Here is a 20,603-nt window from a genome sequence, read left to right as displayed (position 1 = left end):
TGCCGTTACCGCCAGCGTTGCCGCGTCCACGCTCGCTGAGCCACGGGCAGCGTAGACTTCTTTATTAATCATCATCATCATCATCACAGTCGTCTTCATCACAGTAATTTACATGGGCAGGCCCTGCTGGACCACCAGCGCCGGGCCTGGCGTGGCCGCCCGCGCAGTCGATCTGCTCACGGCGCCAGCTACCGCCCGGGACCACCGGGGCACCGGCTGCCACCGAGGAAAAGTGTTGACGGTGGCGGTGGCGGCGGCGGCAACAGCGGGTGGTGGTACGGTGCTGCAAGGCGGGTGAATTAGTGGGGCACTGTGGGATCGTGGTGTCGCATTGCAAAGGCAGGCGCGTGCGGGAGGATTATGGCACAACGTGCGGTGAACAAGTACAGTGAGGTTGGTGAGTGGGGGGAGGTGTGTGCTGCATATAATGGGTGCGTATTTCGTGTAGCGAGTGTGAGGGGTGGCTGCATCGTGTGCAGTGTGTGTGCTGTGTATTGTATAAGGGGTGAGCGCGGTGTTGATGGTAGTGCCTTGGTGCAGTGTAGACAAGCGAGCGGTGCTCGGTTAGTGTTCAACGTCACACTTTGGCCGAGTTGCGATCGCTGATCGACACCGACTTGAGGCCAGCCTTGCTGAAGCTGCGGATGGAGCCCAGCAGGGCCCCTCGTCCCACGTCCCTCCCAGCCCCAGGGGGGCTAAGTGAGGGGGCGGGGAGGCCCGACAGCGCGGGCGGGGCAGGTGGTGCGGGGCCTGGCGGCGGCGGTGGCGGCGGCGGCGGCGGCGGTGCTGGCGGCGCCCCGATCCCTAAACGCAAAGACGCAGCGAGTCACAGGCAGCCTCCACGTACCGTCCTCCCAAACCGGGGCCGACGCTCCGCAGCCACGAGTACAAAGAGAGCAGCGAGCGTGCGAGGAGGTGGACGTAGGAGGGAGAGGAGCGAGCGAGCGGCCGGGGTTAGTGCGGTAGCGGCACAGCGACACCAGGAAAGCTTCCCCTGGAAGCTGCCACAGACGCCCTGTTATCCAGGCAACGGTTACTACGGGAACCGCTGTCATAGCAACCGCAGCATCCACGAGCCTGCAGTGAGTGTTAGAGCCACGTCTGTTGATTCTGCTGCTCGTGTTGGCTGTGTGGTGCGAGGGCCCGGCGCTAATGGGGGGGGGGGTTATTTGTAATCGATTGCTTACGTGGCACGCGGTCAAGGCTGCGAGTCTGCAGCGTGGACAGAGATAGAGGGGGGGAGAAACAGAGTTACTGCCCACAGTCAGCCCAGAACGGCACTTCGCGCACACCATACTTCGAACACGGTGCTCTAGCGCCACACACAGTAGCACACTGCACGCACAGAATACTGGCATCACGCACACAGCACACTCGGGACAAACTTCACACTCACCCAGGGCACAAACATACCTCGCATACACACACACACGCAGTATATACTCGCCGGACTTGCGCACGCACTCGCATCATTCACGCCGCGCAACACTTCACACGCCGCAGAGTGCACCACTCGTACCGCACACAGCACGTGTTGCCAAGTGTATCCCGTGTGTATCCAAGTCTCCTTTTGTCTCTCCACGTATCTCTGTGTGACCCCGTTTGTCTCTATGTTACTCGATGTCACCGTTCGTGACCCCGTGTGCCCGTGCGCGACCCCGTGTGTGACCATACCCGTGGGAGTTGGCGTGGACGGAGTGGTGGGGGGCGAACTCGTACAGGAACCTGTATGGGGGGATGGATGGGGGATGGTCGACATGGTCAAAGTTGCGACTGGATTCATGTAAAACAGCAAATCGGGCGACCAGGTCTTCACCGCTTCTTCGTTCATCGCGATACAATACGAGTCGTGCAGAGTAAACAACGATACTCGGCTCCCCGTGACGGTGGGGACTACGGGCGGGACTTGGCACATTCCCATAGTAAGGCCAGAGGCAAGGCCGCACTCGTTTTGTTACCTTTGTTCTCCTTCATCTCGTCCGGGGGCCCCCCCTTTACGGGGGTGTCAATGGCGGTGGGGAGGTGGGGAGGTGTACCTGTGGAGGTGCCGTTTGTGGGGGGCTCCTCCGTTTCGTCCGTCGTGAGCTGCCGCGATTTCTATGGTGGGGGGGGGGGGGGGGGGATAGCGGATGTAGGTGATTGACGGCGCTGTCGGTGAGGCCAGGTGGATGGACACGGTCAAAGTTATGTCCGGATTAGCGATTGGTTTATCACTCTGACCAGGACTGCGATGAGGGTTAGCGCAACGAGTATTAACAGCCCCCCCAAAATTCACAGTAAAACAAAGAGGAGGGGATGTGGGGCAGGGGGGGCACACGAAACATTACCTTTGCTCTCTGAAGCAGGGGGCAGGGAATGGGGCCAGAGATTGGAGTTCGGAGGTTAATAGTGATGAGCATTTGTCTTTATAGTTTCTGCCTTAATAGGTGCTCGCTAACAGCACTTGAGCCCAACGGTGCGTGTGGCTCCCCGGCCCTCACCTTGCGAGCGAGCATTTTCCGTTTCTTCTTCTCCTCCTCGGAGCCGTGGTAAGACTGCGCGCGCGACAGCTTTCGGAACTGATGTAACTGCAAAGACAAAGATCTCCCGCTTAGTATTTACAGGACTGTTGGGTCAAGTGCTGTTACGAGTATCACCTATGAAGGCCGGAATGGCACACGAGGGAGAGGGGGTGGCGTGGCCAATACCACGCCCGGCCGCCTTCGTCTCCCGAGTGGAGATGTTTACGCACTGCACCAGGTAATTATTTGAGGCTTCATAGATCTAGGAGAGGCCCAGGACCGATTCAGATAATCATCACTGGTGTTGGCTGTGAGCGAGAATTGAACTTGGGTCACTGGGTTCTTAGTGCAGTGCGCTAACCGCGACAAGGTATAACTGCATGCACGTGCATACAGTGAGGGAAAAAAGTATTTGATCCCCTGCTGATTTTGTACGTTTGCCCACTGACAAAGAAATGATCAGTCTATAATTTTAATGGTAGGTCTATTTGAACAGTGAGAGACAGAATAACAACAAAAAAACGCATGTAAAAAATGTTATAAATTGATTTGCATTTTAATGAGGGAAATAAGTATTTGACCCCTTCTCAATCAGAAAGATTTCTGGCTCCCAGGTGTCTTTTATACAGGTAACGAGCTGAGATTAGGAGCACTCTTAAAGGGAAGCACAGTCGCTCTCCAGCATCCCCCGGGGCACCAGACCTTAATCCCATAGAAAATCTGTGGAGGGAGCTGAAGGTGCGAGTTGCCAAATGTCAGCCTCGAAACATTAATGACTTGGAGAAGATCTGCAAAAAGGAGTGGGACAAAATCCCTCCTGAGATGTGTGCAAACCTGGTGGCCAACTACAAGAAACATCTGACCTCTGTGATTGCCAACAAGGGTTTTGCCACCAAGTACTAAGTCATGTTTTGCAGAGGGATCAAATACTTATTTCCCTCATTAAAATGCAAATCAATTTATAACATTTTTTGACATGCGTTTTTCTGGATTTTGTTGTTATTCTGTCTCTCACTGTTCAAATAAACCTACCATTAAAATTATAGACTGATCATTTCTTTGTCAGTGGGCAAACGTACAAAATCAGCAGGGGATCAAATACTTTTTCCCTCACTGTACATGTACGCACGCTCACATGTATGCACGCGCACGTGTATGCACGCACAACCATCTACGCCTCGGTTGGAATGTGGGCACTGGTGCAACGTGGTCCTTGGTCATCTACGCGATTTTGATGACGATCATCACACATACACAGGTGTACAGTTAGAGCCACACACACGTGGTGGTAGTGGTGATGGGGGGAGGGCCATACCGTGCGCTGGTCTTCATGGAGCCGATTCTCCACTGCCTCCCGTGCCACCTTCAGCGCCTCTCGCAGTCGGCTGGGGATCTGAAAGGCCCAGGTAAAACAGGAGCGCACAGGTGTAAACACACAGGGGTGCGTGTGTAATTAACTGGGTCTGAGGGGGTGCCCCACTCGTACACCAAGCAACACGTGCGTGCCCTCGCACACGTGACCATTCACCAGGCGTGAGTGAGAGCTCGTGTGAGTGGACACGTGTGTATAAAAGCCGTGCTAGGTCACCTTAAACTGTGGTTTCTCTCCGCCGTTGGGCAGCGTCACATCCCGGAAGAGCCTGCGGGACACACAAAGAGAGTCGGTGTCTCGCATTCACCGTGCGCAAGGCGGCAATGCACGACGGCATCTTCGCTCCGCCGAGTGGCGAATGACATCTGAACCGATCCCGAGCCTTGCTTCATCAACCAACACGGACCAGTGTGGTAAAGTATGGTGAAACAATTCCCATAACCAATAAGGTAGAGGATTGTCAAAAGGGCCATAAATTATAATTGTTTCAGCAGGCATTGGGGTGGCTGTCTGTGGTGTTGTCCACTCACCCGCTCGTGTGCCGTGCCGTGCCTCATCGGTGCTCGCTAACAGCACTTGCCCCAACAGTCTGTTACAGGCTACAGGGGGGGGGGATTATTATCTGTGTGTGCGTGTGTTCTTACGGCGTAGCGAGCAACTGCTGCAGCGTGGGCAACCCTGAGCGGAGCGCGTCGGCCGAGAGGATCGACTCCAGCACCGTCGCTGGAAACGCACAGAAGATGGACGCATGGAGCAGACTCATTACATGGCATCCCCCGGGGCACCGTGCAATGGGGCGACTCCCCGGAGCACTGTGCCATGGAGCGATAGGACCGAGCGTAAGCGAGGTGGGAAGCCGGTGCGGGTTTGCGCGTCGTTACCGATGTAGGGCGATGACGAGGGGCCGAGTGAGGGGGCGTCGATGGGGATGGCAGAGGGCGGCGCCCCGTACGCCATCTCGTGCAGCAGCAGTCCGAACGAGAAGACGTCCACTGCGTCCAGCGTCTGCACTCCCAATCGCACACGCAGCACATGGCGCACGTTGCGTGTGTGTACTCGCTGATCAGCGTGGTTGGGTACATACGGTGCGAAAGAAGTTCAACATACGTACATGTGTATATGTTTAACACATAGGCATTCGTGACCAATATCATCCATAAGAGGTTTTTTTGGGTTAGATCGCGTAAATATGTGTCGCTAAAACTCACCACCACCCGAAACAGCCAACTAGTAAGGGTTGCCACACCGGTGTGCTGTACTAGTGACGAATTGGCCACGTTCTGTTTACGTGACAACCCTTACTAGTTAACTGTGTCGGGCGGCGGCGGGTTTTAACGACATATTTAAATATTTACGCGATCTAACCCAAACAACTTCCATTATGGAGGCAGTCGCCCTCCAGCAATGGCGTTATATAGGTGTGTACTTTGCGAGAGTGCAATGATCGTCACGTTGATCTTGGAGTGCTGTGTGTACATTATCGGCGTGTGCTCTGCATTGTATGTGTGTGCTCTGCGAGTGTGTAAGCATAGTCACGTTGATCTTGCGGTACTGTGCTGTGATCCCGCGCATGGCACTGGGCAGCCCGAGCAGCGCGTTCTCCAGGTCGAGCAGACGGCACGCCTCCCCCTCCACGCTCACGTTCCCTGCGTGCACGTGTCCGTACGGGAACCCGCGCTCCTGCAGGAACCGCAGTGCCTGTATACGCACATGCAGGGATAAACATCCCTATGTAGCCTTCGTAGGCTGCGAGGCCAAGTGCTCTAAAAGAGAGCCCGTGTGCAGGCTGGCACGGCACATGATGTGGTTTGATCGGTGTCAGGTCTGGCAACCTTGTCTTCCAAGTGCTGATGTTTACACACAGCACTAGTTAAGGCCTAGGACCGGATAACATATTAGTAACCGTGCACAGGAATCAAATTCAGTTCGCTGTGTTCGTCGCACAGTGAGTCAACCAACCTGCCACCACTTCCCACCATAAACATAAAGATCCCCTGTATAATAACCTTATCAGACTGTTGGGGCAAGTGCTGTTAGCAATTACCTATGAAGGCCGGCACGGGACAGGAGGGAGTGGGTGGCCAGCACCACACCGGGCCGCCTTTGTCTCCCCAATGGCAATGTTTACACACCACACAAGGTACTAATTTGAAGCTGAGTCGACCTAGGGGAGGCCCAGGACCGGTTAAGATAACAAATAATCGTCACTGGTGTTGGTGGCCGTGAGTGGGAATCGAACTCCGGCTATCGCCTGATGAGCCTGGTTGGAATTACCGGCGAAACGTAATACTCAAATTGTAAATGTTGTGGGTATACTTTCCAACACGCCGGAGTGCTGAACTAGCAACCAATTGACAAAAACATACGAATTGGCTGTGTCGGGTGGTTGCCGGTTTAACGACACACTTAATATTTACACGATCTAACCTATAAACCTATATTATGGGAGGTCCTCTTTGCCAGGCACTTCACCTGGTCTCAGGCTCTAGATCACTCTCCGCACCTCTTCGGCAAATAGCACAACAACCAGACACTCACTCGCAGTGGGTGGGCTACTTCCTCGAATATATCAGGCTCCGCAGTCCAGCAGAGTAAACCCCAATTTGCCCCATGATACTCTTTCATGGGGAAACATATTACAACCACACATATATATATACATATGTAGTGACATCGGGGATGTCGCTGTATGGTAATGGCCCGGGAGGGTCGTGGCGTGCGATGTTCCTACGTTGCGGACAGCACTGGGTGGGTCGCTGTTTGATGCCGGCTTTACTATAGCACGGCGTGCGATGCATCGTCATCGCGTACACCCCGTAGATCGGTGTAGTACCAGCCCTAGCGGGACTTGGTGAGCGCTGGGATAGCGCGGGCACCGCGCAGAGCGAGTAGTGCGGGCTCCCACAAGGGGAAGCGGGAGAGTGTCAGCCCAGGGACAGGGTTGCCCCGAGCCATGGCACTCTAGTTGACCCTGTAGACACGTGATCCGGAGTGTCCACTGAGAGGGCCCCAGGTGGGAGGGGGGGGGGGCTAGGGGGTGATCACGTGTCCGGGGAGAGCTCTCAAGAGGGATTGAGAGGGAGCTAGAACACTCGAGAAGGCGGGCGGGGCCAGCCCCGACCCGGGAGGATATAAAGTGGGTCCCTGAAGGAGCCTGGGGCCGCTTCGTCCTACAAGCTGGAAGCTCTTCGTCCTACAAGACATCAACACGTGGCCAGGACCCAAGTGAGGGTCTGAACCTTCGTAGCTGTAACTCCTCCGTATAGTGTAGTTAGCTGGGTGCTCACCACCCTAGGCTGTATCTGGTAAAGGGGCAGTTACCCCCTTGTATATACGTGTTATAATAAATGTCGTGCCTCTAAAGTATAACGTCTGCGACTCAGTTAGACTCACTACACATATCCACACAGGAATACACACACGGACTTATACGTGCACACACAAGGACATAGTGTAACTCTAGCCACCCGGTCCCCGTCACCTCGAGTATTTGGCGTCCGTAGAGGCGCACGTGAGCGATATCCAGCGGCGCACTCCTTCGCGGGCTACAGTACTTGTACAGGAAGTGGTCACGTGGCTTCGTCTGCAGATGTACAGACACACAGAGACGCATGAGGATACACGGAGACACAAGGAGACGCATGAGGACACACGAGGATACACGGGGAGACACGGACAAGGGGACAAGGTGACACAAGGACATGGACACGGAGACACACGGGGACACTCGACACGCCATTAAATTGGCACCAACATTAACACCATACAGACAACACCATGAACATAACACCTCCAATTCAGCTGATGGTTTAACCAACCCCCCCCTAACACAGCTTTCAAAATAAATTAAACTGCACATGTGGTACGGCATAAACGAGCGGCACGCACAACGACCCGGCACAGTCGCAACCCCACACCTCCCCAGTTCTCTCCCCAGACCCCTACGCACCTTGTGGATGAGGTCCCTGAGCGTGCCCTTGTCATTTATGGTGCGCACCACTAACCCCGACGACTCGCTCGCCTCCGCAAAGGCGGCCGGCGCCACGTATGGGTGCTGGGGAAGGGAGAACCGGGGTGGTAACACAGGGTTTGGTACGCAAGGTGTGGTACACACGATGCGGTAGGCACGGTGTGGTATGTATGGTAAGTACAGTGTGGTACGGACAGTGTGATATGTGCAATGTTACGCACTGTGAAGTACACCGAATTCAGTAGGCATGCCATGACATTCACTGAATTGTATATGTTGTGCGGTACGGACGATGTGATATTCTCAATATACACCGTGTTTTACACACAAAGTGGCGTGCACGGTATGGTACGTATGGTATGGTATGCACAGAGTGGTACCCACGACGAATTATGAGTGCTGCGGTACATATGGTATGTTCGGCACAGAACGTGTAACACACGTGTTGTACACAGTGTGGTATGCTTGAGATGGTTCATATCCTACTATACGTGTGCCATGTATGTTTACGTATGTGTTACGTGTGTTGTGTGTGTTTATGTACGCTTGAGTTACATGTGTAGTGTGTGCGTTGTGTGTTACATGTGTGTGTTACGTGTTAGTATGTCATGTGGTACATGTGTGTTGTGTGTGTTACATGTGTATGTGTGTGGTCTCACGCCTCTCACAGAAATGTTAGGCAGGAGCTTCATGGCTGCCTGCAGGTCCTTGGTGGACAGGAACTGATCCGGTCCAAAGTCAGCCTAGTCCAGAATGGGATGGACAAAGACAACGACAAAAGGTGAGTCGGTGGTTGGGTGAGCGGATGGGGGACTGAGCGGGTGAATGGGTTCGCAGGTCATTGATTGGGCGAGGGAGTGGGTAGGTGAGCGGGCAAGTGGTTGGGTGAGCGGGTGGTTTATCGAGTTAGTGAGCTTGTTGATGGCATTGGGCATGGGTGGGCGAGTGAGTGGGCAAGTGAGTGAGTGGGCGAACGGGTGGGTTGGTGCCTGTACGAGTGAGTGGGTGGGTTGGTAGATGGGCGAGCAGGTAACGGTGGATGCTCACCCAGCTCAGAAGCTGCCTGGTCTTGGGCTCCTCCTTGGGTTTGATGAGGAAGTAGCGTTTCCTTATCCTCCACCCTGCGGGCGTCATGATGTCACGTCCAGCACCGTTATTTCTCAACGTGCAGGCACGCTAACCATGGTGCGTGTGGAAATGTGCGTACGTACGTGCAGCACACTCTCGCAGTGGTGGCATAGTGCTTATCCCTTCCAAAGACAAAGATCCCCCATATAGCCTTAACAGAACTTAGGAGCAAGTGCTGTTCGTGAGCTTCTATGAAGACTGACACAGCACGCGAGGTGGGTAGCCAGCACTGTGTACGGCCTGCCTCCCGAGTGGCAATGTTTACACAGTACCACACTCATTTGAGGCCGAGTCGACCTAGAGGAGGCCCAGGACCAGTGCAAATAATTGGCACTGGTGTCAACCATGAGTGCGAATCTAACACATCCCCATACAAAGATAAAAGATCCCCCGTATAGCCTTAACAGACTGTAGGGGCAGGTGCTGTTAGCGAGCACCCCCACACATGCACACCCCTACCCATGTCACGTAGTGGCTCCACCACCTCCCATCGCGGCTCTGAGCGGAAGAACATGGACACCTGCTGCAGCGCGAGCTCTGGGCACCGGCGGGAATGGGCGGGGGAGGAGACACACGTACGAAAGTGGACGTGTCACGTGCAATAACACACAATAGCGGTTGTTGCAGCAATTGTTACTATTATGAGCGGTTGTTGTGTGGCTGTAGCAATTGCAGCGGGGTAGTGTTTGTCGCTCCCTCGTTGTTGTGTGGTTGTTCCGGTAATGCTATGTTGTGGTTGTTGCTGTGGTATGTTTGTCACTGTTCGTGTTTTATGTGAATTACCCTGGGTGTTACTGTAGTTGTGGCTGCTATGTGGTTGTTGCAGCGGCGTGGTTTTTATTTTACACAGCTACTGAGCACAGGCTCAAAAAGGCACAAACCGTCAAGCGGGTAGAAACAACAGCACTATCAAAGTTGTGATAGATAAGGGTTCACACATTTCCGAATTGAGCAAGGTTACTTATTATAAAAGCTTGGGAAAATAGACGTTGGGAAGGAATTCCAGAGTGGAGAAGTGTGAGGGAAGAAGCAGAAAGATAAGTGAGGTTACCTGCAGTTTGGTGAGTGGGTGAGTGAGTGAGACGTTGTGACCTACAGAGTGGTGGTTGCACACATTGTGGAAGAGATGAAACAGCCGGTCTGGTGGAGTCCTCGACATGATACTGCGGCTGTAGTGCAGTAGTTGCAGTAGTGTGTTGATGCTGCCGTTGCAGTAGCGTATTTGTCACTACAGTTGCGGTGTGGTCGCGCCGGTGGGCTCTCTCTCGCGTGCCACACACCGGTGTAGTTTGCCGGGTAGGAGTCGGGGTCGAGAAAGAGGCGGACGGCGGTGCATGTGGCCAGCACAGGATGCGCCGTGAGCGCGTCCAGGTAGAGCTGCAGCCCGCGCTGACGCTCGGCCACAAATTCCCGCTCCAGCTTCCCCAGCAGCCTCTTGGGGGGCAGTGCCAGCGGTACGCCCGACACCTGGAGCGCACGAGCCACCGTCACGCTATTATCACTACAGACCGCAGCATCTGATTATGTGCTCTTTATGACCTGGCGAGGGATACACAGACACCAAGACAAAGATCCCCCCATGCAGCCTTTAACACACTGTTGGGGCAAGTGCTGTGAGCGAGAATCTAATACACAAAGTTTCCCTATGCAGCCTACACAAACTGTTGGAGAAACGGAGCTAAAAACTTGTCTGCAGGGTGGGAGGGAGCCTGTACAGGTTTTATATTAATAAAAAAAACAATGCATTTCCTCTAATGGAGGTTGTATTGTTGATTATTCTCGCACAAGCTTATTTTGGTGTTTCCACCATGGTGCTTGGCAGAACGGAGCACCGGGCGGCTAAAATGCAGCAAGTTGGCACAGCTGGTGCATCTACCAGTCATCTCAGTCAGCCAACCCATGGCACCTGGGTCTGTCCCGAGACCTCCTGTCAGCGAGCCTTCGACACCTCACGTGGCCTCAAAGTGCACCTGGCCTGGCACATGCGCTGTGATGATGTCACCATCACTTAGTGGCGAATGGCAGGTATTGGTTGGTATTGTTATGGTAAATGTGGTTGGTAGTAGTGGTAGTGGTGGTGATGGTAGTGGCGGTGAGAGTGTTGGTAGTGCTCATCGTGATGGCAGTGGTTGTAGTTGTTGTGGCACACGTTTACATCTCACCTGAAGGCTCGTGTTGAGAGCGTCAAAGTCGCTATATCTCTTTTTGACCTGGTGAGGGATACACAGACAAAGAAAGCGATCCAACGCTAAGCCAATACAGACTCATAATAAAGATTTTTGCGTTAGATCACGTAAGTATAAATGTGCCGTAACCCTCCACCACCCGACACGGCCAATTAGTAAGGGATTTGTCACGTACACAAAACGCCAATTAGTTACTACTTCAGCCCACCAGTATGTTGGATAGTAAATCCACAACATTTACAATTTGATTACGTTTCACTAGTAATGACATCCAGCATCATCGGGCGATTTGTCACGTGAAAGTTTTGTTTACTAATTGGCTGTGTCGGGTGGTGGAGGGTTTACAACACATTTATACTAACTCGATCTAACCCAAAAACCTTTATTATTAATATTGGTCGCGAAAGCCTACGTGTTAAACCATAACAGACTGATGGGCCCAGTGCTGTTAGCGACCACCTATAAAGGGTGGCACACTATTGGTGGCCAACACCACGCCCGGCCGGCTTTTCCGATACACAAGCACGCACAATCAAACACACACACACACGTAGGCTGTCGAGGCAATATTGCTGTCAGCGATGGTTGTGGTGACGATGACGACGATGGTCCTCTGTACCTGCCAGCTGTTCTCGGGATTGGGTCCCCGTTGCACTCGCACGATGTATTCCTGCACAGGCACACACGAGGTGGAGAGGGGAGCGGGGGGGGGGGCAGACGGTGGAGTGTGACGGTGCGAACACGGAGACGGCCCAAAGCAACCTCACCACGAGCCCTGAGCCCAGGTTCACACTGCCCGCCCTCCCCCCCCTTCATAACAATCACACGCACAGCCGCTGTTGTCAAATCCACTGCTGAACGAGGGCCTTTCCCGCGCAGTTCGGGTCGTGAAGTGACGAGTGGAGGGTAGATGAGTGGCATGGCGGGGGCTTCAGGGTGACTAGGGGGGGGTTGATCTCGAAGGCGTTAAAACTTGTGGGGTAACCTGGAGGGTGTATCGAAGGGGACTGGGGAAGGCCGAGGAGAACTCGAGGCGGTGCTCATCTCCTTTAAAGCCCGTGATGGAAACTCCACATTCCTATGGTGGGGCGAGTCTATCCAACATTAAACACACTGTTGACTTGATTTGACGCTTTCTGCAGGAATTACTCTTTGTTTTTTTTTCGGTAAAGTCAAGTAGAAATAAGAAATAATAAAAAAATATAATAATAAAATTACATAATAGCGTACGACGTTTCGATTGGAACACAAGCAAACATCATCAGGTACAGTGTCGGCTTCCGCACAACGTGGTACTTATTTGTATCGACCCTAGAAGCAGGAACGATGGGCTAAATAACCCCACAACCAGGGTTTGAACTCGCAAGCCTTCCGATTTGGAGCGCTACCGCTGGGCTACCCGGCCACGTTTACAAGGGCGACTCATCGGTGGCTGAAGGGTGAGTGCGGGGTGAGTGCGGGGTGTGAGTGCGGGGTGCGAGTGCGCGAGTGCGCGGGGTGTGAGTGCGCGGGGTGTGAGTGCGCGGGGTGTGAGTGTGCGCGCTCACCGTGTGCGTGTGCACGTTGTGCGCCGCCTCGATGAAGCACGCGAGTGGGGCCGTGTCGTCCACCAGCACCTTGCTGGGGGCGCGCTTCTCCAGCAGAGACATCGCCGTGGAGCGGAGCAGGATGCACCTGACCCTGGGGCCCCCACCGATGAGACCCCCCCTATCCCCTGATATAATTAGTCCAAGAAATCTCTACCCGCTGGGACCCCCCCCCCCCCAAACCTGAGACCCTATCCCTAAAAGTCCTAACCTTAGAACCCCTGTCAAAGAAACCCCTACCACAGACCCCCCCCACCCCCCCGACTCGTCGGGACCCCTACTCCGGGGACCCCTACCGCCGACGAGGCGCTCCGAACTGCGCGCGCTACCGCGGTCAAATGACCTCTACCCTAAGACCCCCTTAGCCCTGGCAGCGTCTACCCCTAGAACCGCGACCAAGTGAGACCCCTTTCCAGGAGACACCTCAACCCCGGGGACCCCGCCCGGGCCACGGCGCTAGTCGAGTCGCGGTGCCACGGGGGGTGCCCAGCGCGGTGGAGGCCCAGGCGAGGCGAGGCAGTGGGGGGGAGGGGAGACCCTCGACTCACTGCGCGATTTCCCCTCCGCTTAAAAGAGGCCTCGCGTTGCTAGGCGACACCTTAATGAGGCTGCCGATGATGATGGTGGTTGGTGATGGCTGTGATGAGGCGAGGACTGTTGGGGAGGTGCGGAGGTGGGGGGGGGGCTCCGTTGCCCCGGCAACCGCAGCTCCGGTCCCTCGTGAGCGGGGGAGGGGGGGGGGAAGCGGAGTCACGTGTCACGTGCCGCGGCGTCACGTGGCATTGTTCTCGGCGAATCGATGGGAGAGCCCCGCCGCTTTAGCCCCCCCTCTCTCTCCATCCCCTACACCCCCCCCCCCCCCCGAGTGCAGGAAGTGACGTCCGTAGTCGCGTTGCTCGCTCATTGGTCGGATTTAGCTGTTTCCCACGGTCCGGGTCGTTGAGGCCCCCCCCCCCACGTGATGTGTAAATGAGTGTCAAGTGCCGGTCACGTACGTGCCCCGTGATCGCTGTGTCGGATTCCACGTTCCCACGGCGGGGCAACTTGTTGACTGTTGATTCCCCAAGTTAGTGGAGCCTATTTAATACTAATAATAATTACGTGTATATAGCGGTTGTCATCAAGTTTTATTCACGATGTACTTACAAAAAATTCCGCAGACTACCTGCTGGATCTCCTCTCTGTTTCAAAGAACAAATTTGACCTCAGGTCTTCGCTCATTTACCAGCTTCACATTCCCTATTGCCGTACAAAAACTGGAGGAAGGGCCTTTGCTATTGATGCCCCCAGGGTCTGGAATGCTATTGCCAATAAACTGCAACTTGAATCACTACCTATGAGATCTTCACTCAAAACTGCTCTAGAGGAGTTGTACAACCCTAGCTGCCACTGCTATTCAGTGCCCTAAAATATGGCTCTAGATTTTGGTGTTATAATTTATTTATGTAGTTTATTGTTAAAAATTCGGTCACAGTCCCTATGATCACTGTTACTTTGCATTCATGACTTTTATTTTGGTGATTTCGAAAAGTTTTTTTTTTAATTTTGGCCATGTTATTGTTTATTGTAGTACGGAGTTAGACTGATGGCCTTAATCTTAGTTGTCTTGTGGTTGTTGTTATTGACTTGCATCCCACTAGGATTTTTGCATACAGCGTTGGTCTACGGTGCTATTTCAGGAATATTTTGATATTTTTTTCCTGGATTTTCTGTTTGCACAGTCACATAATCACTTTAAGATGTTTTCTTGTTCATGTTTTTTGTTTGTTGCGGTTGCACCCGATTCAAGAGCCGAATGGCTCACAGGGCTATACCAAATAAATGAACTATGAACTAAGCATCTCAAAGCGCTAGTGCAGGACACAGCAGCAGCACTCAGCGTTAACGTAATATAAATACATTTAAAACATAATTTACAACAAAAAAACCCGGTATTGTGCTGACCCTTATTTCGCAAACTGCACTTTTGATCGTGCTGACTGAGCACCGTGTTGGTTTGGTCTACAGTGGAACGTGTGGCAAATCTAGTCACTTTAAGATGTTTTTCTTGTTCATGTTTTTGTTTTTTGTTTGTTGCGGTTGCACCCGATTCAAGAACCGAATGGCTCACAGGGCTATACCAAATAAATTAAACTATGAAACTAAAAACTATCTATTGTGGAGGCCGGTAAGTGGCCGGTGTCGCAAAATCCAATCTGCTCCCCAGCTTCAACCAAGTGTAGGGAGACATTGTCCACGACGCACGTGGCGTTGGAAGGCCCTCGTCCAGCAGGGGTCGTAAATTGGGGCATATTTGCTTATGCCGTGATTGGAATTGGCTCTGTGATATGGTGGAAGGCTATAGTAAATAAGTAATATTTAAAAATATATATTTTTTAAAACACGCTTTAATGAAATGTACCGTACTCGTAATGGCAGAACTCCACCACGACTCCAGGAAGTGGCCCCGAAGCTTGCCACAACGTATGGGGACCGTGGTCATTTACAGCCAACGTGAGTTCAGCGTCGACAATCAGACCCAAGCCGAATCATAACATATAATAAAGATTGTTTAAGAATATATTTTTTTAATGATAGAATATAGTATTGTCATCAGTATGACATAATTATACTAAGTTTGCAGTCGATACCACATTGCGAAGTGGGTTAAAATTGAGCTACAAGATTTGAGGATACAACAGTGAGGTAAATAAAAGCGTGTAAAAAAGATATCAAGTACACTAAACGACGATCTCACCCAAAATAATCTAATTAAGGATCATAGCGCCTTATTGTTTTCTGTCTTGCAGAAATTTTTAAGTTCAATGTTTAGAGTGCAATATGCGTTTAGAGTACAGTATTTGGCTGCTATACATTTCCACGTAAGCCACTTAGTTGAGCTGTCATGTGTGGCAAGTACTCTTCTGAAAAGAGCTTTATCGCTCAGTGGGCCTTACATGGTAAAATAAAGAGAGTAGTTTAGTACGTGCAATTTGTTTGGATTGACTGTGTGTTGCCTTGGTTCGGTCTGGGATTGTTGTTGTTTTGCTGCCTTGCCCAAGCTTGCATTTGTTGAAAAATCGACAGGAGTTTATGTAAATAAGTAATTTGTATTCTTGGTTCTTTCGGTAAAGTCACGTAGAATGTAAATAAAATAATAATAAAATAACTTTATTGCTTTCTTTTTATTATATAAAATAATAATAAAATTATTTTGCTGTTTTTTATTATTTTATTTCCATTCTACGTGGTGGTGACTTTACCGAAAGAACCAAGAAGATGAATCTCTGCAGTCACGAAAGCTTTAAATCGAAAAGTAATTTATACTTAAAGCATACGCCATATTTATTTATTTTCCATGACTTGCGTACCTTTTCTCTATTTTGCACTCCTATTGCATACCTGTCAACCCCTTAGGGGCCGTCGATAAATGACGTCACGCACCTGGGGGAGGGGGGGTCAAAATAGTCCAAAATCGCGTGACGTAATTTGTGGACGGCCCCTTATCAGTGCCTACCTTATTACAGACCAATTCAGACCTTACTGGTCACCCCGTGCCCTTATAAATCTCAACGTTCATCCTAAAAAGTCCCATCAAAAAGCCCCCTGTACAAGAATACGGGTAAACCGTATAGGTTAACAGCTATGCTATTGTTTGTTGTAACGTTCTGACACGCCCCTACCGGACATCCGTAAAAAAATAACTTCACAGCTCATCGGATTCCGACATCCGGTCTAAATAAAGACTCTTGACACAACAGCCCCTCGGTTTATCGGGACTACGCAATTCAAAACGGCTGCCTAACCGTGCTGGGAAATTAGAATCGTTTCCCGTCAGCCAATAGAAACTCTCTGCGCCGTTGACGTCACAAGCTTGTGTTTTCCTCTTTCGGCGAGTCACGTGCGACGAGGAGTCACGTGGGTCTCGCGGCGGTGGGTGGGGTGTCACGTGACCGGGGTAGATCAGCTGATCGGGTCCCGCGTGCAGCAGAGGAACGGTCGGGGCGTTGCTGCTGTTGCTGCTGGTGGTGGTGCCGACAGGAGACGCACACACACACAGTGAGTGGGTGAGTGAATGGGGCTACGGTGGCTGGGAGAAGTTAAATACCTCGCCTGGTATACACGAGGGTTTGTTGACGACCCTGACGCCCTTACTGCTGTATATTTGGGAAGTTTGCGTGCTCTCCCCGTGGTCGCGCAGATTTTTCTCCGGTTCCTCCGGGGTTATCACCTCTTTTAGAATCGTGCGTTTAGGGAGTATTTGGCTGCTATGCATTTCCACACGACGCGCCACTTTGTTGAGATATCATCTGTGGCCTGGTCGCTTCTGAAGAATAGCTCTATAGCTCAGTGGGCCTTACCTGCTAAAATAAAAATCTAAAAGAAGAAACAAAAGCTGTATTATGGAAAAAAAATGTTTTATTCTTTTTTAGTGGGTAGCCCTAATCTCAGAGTCTGCGGACGGGGCTCGTGAATGTCGCGACTTCCAACAAAAAAAGGAGGAAACAGGAGCGACGCTCACAACAACGAGCAGATCGCCGGGCGGGTAAAACGCAGAAAGTGAACACAGTGGCGGAGCACACAATTGGCGCATCTACCAGCCATTCCTAAATGAGTCGGGCCATGGCACCTGGGCGTGTTCCGTTACCTGCTGGTGCTGCTGCTGCTACCAGCGAACCTTCACGCGGCCTCAAAGTGCACATCCACTTTTACACCCAGATTGAAAACTCCAGAGTTTCTTTTGAACGGCTTTTTGTGTTTTAGTTTATTGTCTCCCACCTCCGATTAGCGCGGTTGGCTACGTACGGTGCGAAAGAAGTTCAACGTTTATACATAGCCTGGCACAAGCGCCGTGGTGACGTCACCGCCACTTGGTGGTGAACGGCGGCGGCTGTTGTTGTGTCTGCGAGTGTAAACATCAGCACGGGGGAGACGAAGGCGGCCGGGTCGTGGTCCTCCTGGCCGTTACTTGCCGGCCTTAATTGGTTATCGATAACACACTTTATCCGACAGTTGAAGGCTATAGGGGGGGGGGGGGTCTTTGTCTTTATGTATATATGGTTTATGTGTGTGTGTATAATTCATGCGTACTGTATGCAATATGCGGAGCACGTGCTCAATGAGGTGTCAGGCGGCCCGCAACAAACGGCACACACCAAAGTTGCAGTGGGTAAAGGGGCCGTCCATAAAAGACGTCACGCACCTGGGGGGGTGGGGGATGGTCAGACGTTCGTGACGATGTGTGACGGGGGGGGAGGGTGAGAAATGTGACGTCACATCAAAATGCGCAACTTTAAATACATATAGACAACACGTTCTACTTAATTAAATAGACTTTTTAATAAATGTTTTCTCCTACAACATCAGAGTGCAGCGCCACATTAAATACGCACTACAATGACGATAGTTTAAAGCGACTTGAAGCATGTTTTATATATTTTTGGGGGGGCGGGGGGGGCAGAGCTTTGTGACGTCATATTTGGGGGGTTTGACTTTTTGTGACGCCGTGTGACGAAGGGGGTGGGGGGTCAAAAATCGTCCAAAATCGCGTGACGTCATTTATGGACGGCCCCAAAGAGTTGACAGTTGCGTTGAATTGAGCGAGGTAATGACGATTGTAGGAGCGCTTGGGAGAGAGGAGGAGTCTCCCGGGTTCGATTCGACCATACTTCACCACGCTGGTCAGTGCGGGTTGGTGAATAGGTTGGGGGTGGAGTGGGGGGGGGGCTGTGGTTGGTGGTGAAGAGACCCAGGGCCAGTTGAGATGTTTGCCACTGATGTTAGCCGTGCCTGGGATGTGAACTCTGCTGGCGAGGTTATTAGTACGGGATAATAATCCCGACGCAGCTGCTGCATTTAGCTAAAGCGCTTCTCGGGTTAATGGTTAACGCGAACATCTGCGCTCCGCTCAAACCACCTGTTAATTCAGCCTGCACTTAGAGCAGGGGTCGGGAACCTTTTTGGCTGAGAGAGCCATGAAAGCCACATTTTAAAATACATTTCCGTGAGAGCCATATAATAAATTTTTAACACTGAATACAACTAAATGCGTGTATTTTTAACTAAGACCACCAATTTTGGAATATAATAAGTCTCTGAATATATCCTTTTTAATAACGTTATACCAACAACCAATAATAAATAAAATACTTCTTACCATTAATGCGACTTCTGGTGCTGCATGGTTTTGCTGATGGCTTTGTAGTCTGGTTGATACGAGCTTGCACTCTTTGACAGTAGCTCTTGGCGCATGCCTTCTTTCTGCTGTCCCCCGCTGGATATTTCGATGCAAATGTAGCATGGCGTGTGTCAAAGTGCTGCTTTATATTTGACCGTTTCATCGATGAAATTTTATCATTGCATATTAGATGCACCGCAGAACCTGCTCTCTCCACAAAGGCGAATTTTTCTGTCCATTCGTGCTGAAATGTGCGGTAGTCCTCGTCTTTTTTTTACTTTTCGCCATCTTCTTCATCAAAAGGGTTTGCTCTGCATAAATTAGCTAGCTGACTATTTGATTAAAAGGACGGAAGTTTACTTCTTGACCTCACAACGACCCGTAGGCTACCGCATTATCCAATAAAAAGAGTTTTGGTGTCGGACAGCTGGGATTGGCTCCAGACACCTGCAACCCTGAGCAGGAGCGGTAGAAAATGGATGGATGGATTAAAATGCATGAGAATGTTTTATATTTTAAATGTTATTTTTAACACTGTGATTTCTGTAATGTGTTACTTTAATGTTAGCGGAATGATTCATTACTTATCATGTTAGGAAATGTCAGCTAAGATTTATTTGCGAGCCAGATGCAGTCATCAAAAGAGCCACATCTGGCTCGCTGTGCCACTCCACTCTACTGCTGGATGGATGAGAAAGACCCCAAGCACGCCGTGTCGGTCATGGGGGCTGGGGTGGGGAGGGGAAGTTTATTGACCATACTTCACCACGCTGGTCCATGCGGGTTTTGTTTAAGTGTGTTCGTTTGCTTAAAACTTGGGGCGCTGTTCAGATGTCACTCGCCGCTTATGTTCGCTGGGGTCGGGAATTCAAATTTTAAAATTTGTTAGGTTCGAAGCGCAGTGCGCTAACCACTGCGCCACCACTCCACCGCCGTGCTTACTCCATCGTAGTGTACATTATTTGGTGACGCTCTTGCGTTGCTAGTGGTGCATAAGTGACAATAAAACTCAGCACGTTCGTTAATAACACTGCGTGCCCTTAAAATCATATAATATGCGAAGTTTCGGGAAATGGCACTTTTTTTGCGTTTTTCCATGAAACGTCGCCCATTATATATGTTTTCTTAGGGCCACGCAGTGTTATTGGCACGTGTGCTGGGTTGCTTATATAATGACACACGTGTTTCTGCATTCCCGGCGAACTTGTCGGCGTTGTTTGGCCTGTGGGGGGGGGGGGGGTGCACACAGGGGAGGCTGTCGCGTCCCACGCTTTGCGGTGAGCGTCGGGTCTGCATTCGGCTCCGCGGACTCTGTGCCACATGAGTTGGACTCCCCGTGAAGGGGGGCTCGGCGTGACTGGTGCCCACTCCTGCTCTCCGCCTCATTTGTGTTTTTCCTGGCTCAGCTGGCACGTCCTCGTTTTGTTTCGCCACGCGTGCAGTAGCTTCGTGTGTGCGGTCTGTTTGCTTTGATCACCTTGTTGGGACTGGATAAAACACATTCTCCTGCGGAGGGAGCTGGTAGGAACGTTGGGTTGCTCGGTCAATGGCCAGGGTCAACGGCGGCACCACGTGGTGTATTCCGAAAATATGCCCGACTGTGAGGGCGGGCACAAGCCGGCGTGAGTAGGTGAAACGGTGAGTTTTATAAGGGCACCACGGGGTGACCAGCCCCTCCCCACCCAGCCCCTCCCACCCTCCAC

At 51.6% G+C, this 20,603-nt stretch overlaps 2 protein-coding genes across 7 annotated transcripts in view; one reads left to right on the top strand and one right to left on the bottom strand.

The window, feature by feature from the left end:
* Positions 1–47: 47 nt before the first annotated feature.
* Positions 48–13,555, bottom strand: PXK (PX domain containing serine/threonine kinase like). 4 transcript variants are annotated; one of them, XM_032969505.2, is made up of 19 exons: positions 12,705–12,967; positions 11,777–11,827; positions 11,134–11,181; positions 10,252–10,438; positions 9,431–9,508; positions 8,891–8,964; positions 8,512–8,586; positions 7,823–7,927; positions 7,355–7,456; positions 5,410–5,571; positions 4,755–4,878; positions 4,518–4,596; positions 4,090–4,141; positions 3,817–3,894; positions 2,481–2,567; positions 2,037–2,097; positions 1,675–1,725; positions 1,188–1,212; positions 693–804 (listed from the first exon to the last, which is right to left on the bottom strand). In XM_032969505.2, the coding sequence occupies exons 1-18, from the start codon at positions 12,804–12,806 to the stop codon at positions 1,199–1,201; spliced, it is 1,530 nt and encodes a 509-aa protein (XP_032825396.1). In that variant the 5' UTR covers positions 12,807–12,967; the 3' UTR covers positions 693–804; positions 1,188–1,198. The 4 variants fall into 4 exon arrangements, 3 of the variants coding, with proteins under 3 accessions (XP_032825394.1, XP_032825396.1, XP_032825392.1); XM_032969503.2 differs by lacking the exon at positions 1,188–1,212 and having other exon boundaries at positions 48–804; positions 12,705–13,553; XR_012946557.1 differs by having other exon boundaries at positions 706–804; positions 1,188–1,725; positions 12,705–13,555.
* RENBP (renin binding protein) overlaps positions 12,575–20,603 on the top strand; it is a 16,782-nt gene continuing 8,753 nt past the window's right edge. Inside the window, exon 1 of one of the 3 annotated variants that reach the window (XM_076073464.1) lies at positions 12,575–12,596. The gene's annotated coding sequence lies outside the window, so the exon portion shown is untranslated. Of the gene's footprint in view, positions 12,597–16,638; positions 16,790–20,603 lie in introns of those variants that run through there. The other 2 variants (XM_032969583.2, XM_032969582.2) reach the window with 2 other exon arrangements.

The sequence above is a fragment of the Petromyzon marinus genome, chromosome 42 (assembly GCF_048934315.1).
Source record: "Petromyzon marinus isolate PM22_M1 ecotype Great Lakes invasive population chromosome 42, UKy_Petmar_22M1.pri1.0, whole genome shotgun sequence".
NCBI lineage: Eukaryota > Metazoa > Chordata > Hyperoartia > Petromyzontiformes > Petromyzontidae > Petromyzon > Petromyzon marinus.
The sequence above is the reverse complement of the archived record's forward strand: the minus strand, read 5'-3'. Positions and strand labels throughout refer to the sequence as shown.